Below are 5,069 nucleotides of genomic sequence, written 5' to 3' on the forward strand. Positions count from 1 at the left end.
AATATCAGACTATCTAAATCATCCTCCAAGGTTGGCAATCTTCTGTAAATTAAAATATAAAAGTAAAGATTATTTTTGATCTTTTATAAATAATCGTTAAAACTTATTACATGGTAAACCCACTCAATAAAATTCAATTTCTCAAATTAGAAATTATTGGTAACCAGTAGGTTAACTTTCCGCCTTCTAACTCTTTGAAGAAGTAAACACAATATTTTTCAAATTATAATTAAATCTGTTTCTGAGATGTGAACTATTTATAAGGGTGAGTGAGTTAAAAACATTTTCAGTAGACAAGTGAATTTTAAGAACCATTGGGTAAAATAGTTTTTAAGTTTATGAATTTGTTTTTTGTTACAAAGTAATATTTCATTTGTATTATTATCTGTTCTTAATGATGCTTGAAGCAATAATTTATGACTGGACAAATTAATCTTTTTCCAAGTATAAAAAATTGCGATTAAGCCCAAAAATCTTAACAAGAAATTTTCATACATATACCTTAAATAGAGTTCTGCATATAAACTCTGAGATATAGAGATAGATAAATATTAAAAAAAAAATGCTTAATGTTAAGTTCAATAGGTGACAAATAGTAAAATTTAGCTTTTATCTTATAGATTAATTGTGAAGGGCAGCCATGGGTTGTAGAACCAAGTTTGGCACGATATCTGTACGTAAAAGTATCTGGAGTTGTTGTTGGAAGATCTGGCAGCAATGCTAGGGATCGCAGGTATTGCTACACTGAGAATAGAATTGAACTTCACAGTCAGTTTACCCATGTAATGGTGTGCCCAACTCCAGATCGTCCAAACAATATCGTGAGTAGAAACTAAATCCTTTTACAATATATGCTATCAAAGAGTTTGAAAATATTAAATAAAAATTAAATTGAAAATTGAGAGTAATGTTGGGGATAGTAGTGTTGTGTATTATGTAGGAAGAAAGTTTAAAAGTTGGCTGGTGAACTGAGGTTCACGATGGATTTCAGAGCAACACAGAAAATGATACAAGAGTGAATATGGTTATAGCTGTTTTTCTAAAAGCTGATGACCTTTTACCCTGACCGTTTTTATTTTAAAAACTAAAGAACAATTAATTAAAGATATTAGAGAATAAAGCAGTTTTGTCATCCATCAGCTTAGTAGGAACTGATTCAGGAGAATAAATATAAACAAAAAACCTACATAGCCACCACCCACAAAGGGAATCTTGGGTTGAGTACTTGTAAGGAAGTAGTGCTTCTAGACCAAAAGTTATTCTAGTAGGTGATTTGGTTAGGGTCATGCTAGACCTTCAGGTTTTTACTTTAACCCGGGAGAGGGGTAGCCTTGAACATTTCGCTCATATTGGGAAATAAATGTCTATATTTTTCTTGTTTTTCATAAGTTTTGTTTATATTTTTGCCTACCTTCTGTTAACTCTTTGGTGTTGTTATTGCCACTTGTATATGTTACTCCTTCTTTTACTTCCCCAACTATGCTCAATTCAGATTGGCTTCGGCCTCCTCTGTGATGTAAGACTGATTTCTCTCGTCAGTACACTCCTAATATAACATCATTTTTTTTTTATTTGAGCATTTTGCTCACCTGGACACCTCTTGCGTTTCTTATTTTAAATCATGACTCAAAGCAAGAAGATCTTTTTACAAAATCTAGATTCTTCAGCCCCTAATGGAAGAGCTACAATTTACAATTTCAATTTCGAATTGTATTGAAAGTTATTGTAAAGATTTTTGTCACCATCACATCCAATTAAATAAAAAAAATAGTACAAATTATCTACCATGAGATAAATGCTCACAAGACACCTCTTAGGGGACAAAGTATTGGGACACTCCTGCCGGAATAGAATAGTGAAAAAACAATTGATTAAAGATATTAGGGAAAAAAGTAGTTTTGTCATCTATCAACTTAGTATGAACTGATCCAGAAGAATAAATATAAACAAAAAAACCTAGATAACCACAGCCTACAAGGGGGGTCTTAGGTTCAGTACTCGGTAAGTAATTACTGCTTCTAGACCAAGTAGTAGCAGGTGATTTGGTCAGGGTCACGCTTGACCGCCACATTTTTCACGCAATTAAGAGTACTCACTTTATAGAGGTTAGTACCTATGTAACACCGAGAGGATTTCACAATTTCAAGATCAATCGACAATTGATATAACAGAATAAATAATTATCTGCCACAGCTGGACTCAAACCCAGACCTAGGAAGAGAAGCACAGTGCCTTACTCACTAAGCTACCCTTCTTCTAGAATAGATATAAGAATCTAGATGACCATATTAATAATTATCATGAAAATGTTCACTTGAGATTTAATTACTTTATTTTTCTAAGACATATTGGTAGCACTGGTGGTCCTAAAGTTCTTAAATAAAATCTACAATTATTTTTCTGACAAGAAAAAAATAAAATAAAGAAAATTTTAAATGAAATCCTAGTTTGAATATTATTAAAATTAAAAATCATCTGCTATCATATATTTCTTCTGATATAGTTTGATTTGTATAATTAATCTACATGCTTGTTCACAATTATTAATTGATTCCCCCCCTTTTAATTCATTTAATATGTTTATGTTTCATTTTTTAAGAATGTTTTTGTTTATTTATTTTTTTAATGGTATTTCCCATTCCAGTACCTTGAATCGAAGTCGGTTAATCGATTTTGTATATTTGTAACAAATAAATAAGTACATGAACATTATAGTTCATTTAGCTAAAAAATAAAAAAAAGATATAATTAAATTTTAATAGGTATTATTTCATTATTAAAACCATTAAGTTCAGTAATCATTAATCAAAAATGATTCAGGTTGAAATATTCTCTGATGGATGGGTAATAGCTAACTCAGCTGAGCGACTTCCTCCTAATTGGGCTAAGAATGACAAGAAAGATTCACGGAATATAATAGTTGAATTCACAGGACGCCAAGCAGGCACATACATCGTTACTTGGCTGGAGTTAACAAGGAGGTTAGTTAATGAATTATTTTACTTATTCCTAATTTGATTCAAACAATTGTTGAGATCAAATTTTAAAATATTAATTATAGAATATAAGTCTATATTAGGGCAACAGCGTTAGCATTTCACAAGAATAACAGATAGGTCTGATTATGAAGCCATTCTAAATAGACACAAATCATGAAATATGTAAAATAAAATTTGTAAAATTGTTATAAATAATGTGAAATGTTCCTAGGAAACATAAACATGTGTATAGAAGTTGTAGAAAAAAATGTGAAAACAAAAAATCCATTTGCCCACTTTATTCCTTGCAACTTTAGAAATAGAGAAAACTAAATTATTGATCAATTATTATTTTTGTTATTTTTTATACAGTCAAGAGAGTGAAAATATATTTTTTCATTAATGAATTCAATACTTGTTCTTTTGTAAGAAAGAGAGCTAGATGCATTTAAGATATACTAAGTATAATTACAATTATACTTAAATTACATTAATTATAATACTTCCTGATATCTTATATTACACCTATAAGTAAGTAGAAGCAATAGCCTCTTAATATTAAATTTAAAGTTATAACTTGGAATTATGGGATAAATTTAATTTTCCCTAAAATAAAAACCATTATGGAAAATAATGGATATTTTCAGGTCGCTTTGCAATATTAGGTCTCCTTTAAAATATTTTTAAAACAAAATCATTTTCAATATCACTTATATTTAGTATGATTTTTCTCCTACACTAGTCAAAAATTTGAATTAATTTTTTTTTTCCAATATTCAGGTATTTTTAAAGGATACAAATCTCCAAAATTAATATATAGATTTTTTTAGTTTATATTTGTTATTCATCCTGTTATTAACACTTTTTAGGAGAACTGAAGATACAACAATCGGTCTTCTTGGTGACTGTCCTTTTAAGTGCCCTGAGCTAGATGCTTGTATCAACTCCACTCTGTGGTGCGACGGAATCTCCAACTGCCCTTCAGGCTTCGACGAATCGCCAAATCACTGCCTTCCTCTGCCACCAGTTCAACTGGCACTCTTATCAATAATCATACTGATCTCAATATCACTTGTTGTCACTTTCCTATGTAGGCTAAGAAAGGGAAGAAGAAGACAATCGCTGAAATCACTGCCATCTGATACCGATACCATTGTGTCTTCTTCGGGTGGGAAGGAGGTGATTTGCTGACCCAGCACAAACAGTTCTGAACGCTGCCTAGAGGAAGTCGATAGGGTCACCACTGTGTGACGTTTTAAATTTCCTAGTCAAAGTTGGAACCTTTGGTATTGTCATAAAAGGGTATATATATAAACATATGATAATATTTATTAATAAGTTACATAGCATCATTTATTTTCACTCATTTGAATACATATATCTCAATTTTTTTTTTTCTTTTCAATCTAATCTTGTTTTGTATTTCTGAAATTTGGAAATAATAATAAATATTTTTTATGAATGAAACTAGAAAACAATTCTGAAGAATATTTATGACACTAAAGGTTCTAAATTTTGTTTATGAAATTAAATTAGGTGCCTTCCATGTTCAGAACTGTATTTAAGTATTTAACTTAAGATCTCAATTAATAAAATAATGAATAATAAAAAACTTTGAACAATTTAACATATACAATATGCAATACGATTAATATATATTTTTATATAGCCTGCTTAAGATTATTAGAATCGAATTTTAAAACGATATAGAATATTCTTTTTCTAAAAATCGATATTCGTATGGGAGAACTTTATAGTAAACTTTATTAGTGTATTAGGCAAACACTTTTTTACTAATAGAGTTTTTTTAAGCAATTATTTATAGAGTTTAAATTTGAGTTGAAGTTTATCAGATTCTATTTTGTGTTTTCTTGAGGCAATGAATTTTTGAGTTTTAACCATTTTGGCTAGTATCAGATTTTTATTTTAATGCAAATAAATCATAGGATTTATGAGGGAGATAGCTCAGGGATTATTATTTATGTCTGTAGATTGCTTCTGTATTACTCATTTACGAATATAGATGCAATCGTAACAGTGATGTTAAAAACCATATTAAATTCTATATTAAAAAAAAATAATTTAATTTTA

The 5,069-nt window shown here is 29.5% G+C and overlaps 1 protein-coding gene across 1 annotated transcript in view; it reads left to right on the plus strand.

The window, feature by feature from the left end:
• Positions 1 to 4,943, plus strand: part of LOC106681091 (uncharacterized) — a gene marked incomplete at its 5' end in the record, with an annotated part of 20,990 nt that extends 16,047 nt beyond the window's left edge. The window contains 3 exons of the mRNA XM_067045395.1: positions 621 to 821; positions 2,821 to 2,981; positions 3,848 to 4,943. Coding sequence (XP_066901496.1) covers positions 621 to 821; positions 2,821 to 2,981; positions 3,848 to 4,169 — 684 coding nt within the window. The remainder of the gene's footprint in view (positions 1 to 620; positions 822 to 2,820; positions 2,982 to 3,847) is intronic.
• Between the last annotated feature and the right edge of the window lie 126 nt (positions 4,944 to 5,069).

The sequence above is a fragment of the Halyomorpha halys genome, unplaced genomic scaffold (assembly GCF_000696795.3).
Source record: "Halyomorpha halys isolate HHAL.00 unplaced genomic scaffold, Hhal_1.1 Scaffold308.1, whole genome shotgun sequence".
Lineage (NCBI taxonomy): Eukaryota > Metazoa > Arthropoda > Insecta > Hemiptera > Pentatomidae > Halyomorpha > Halyomorpha halys.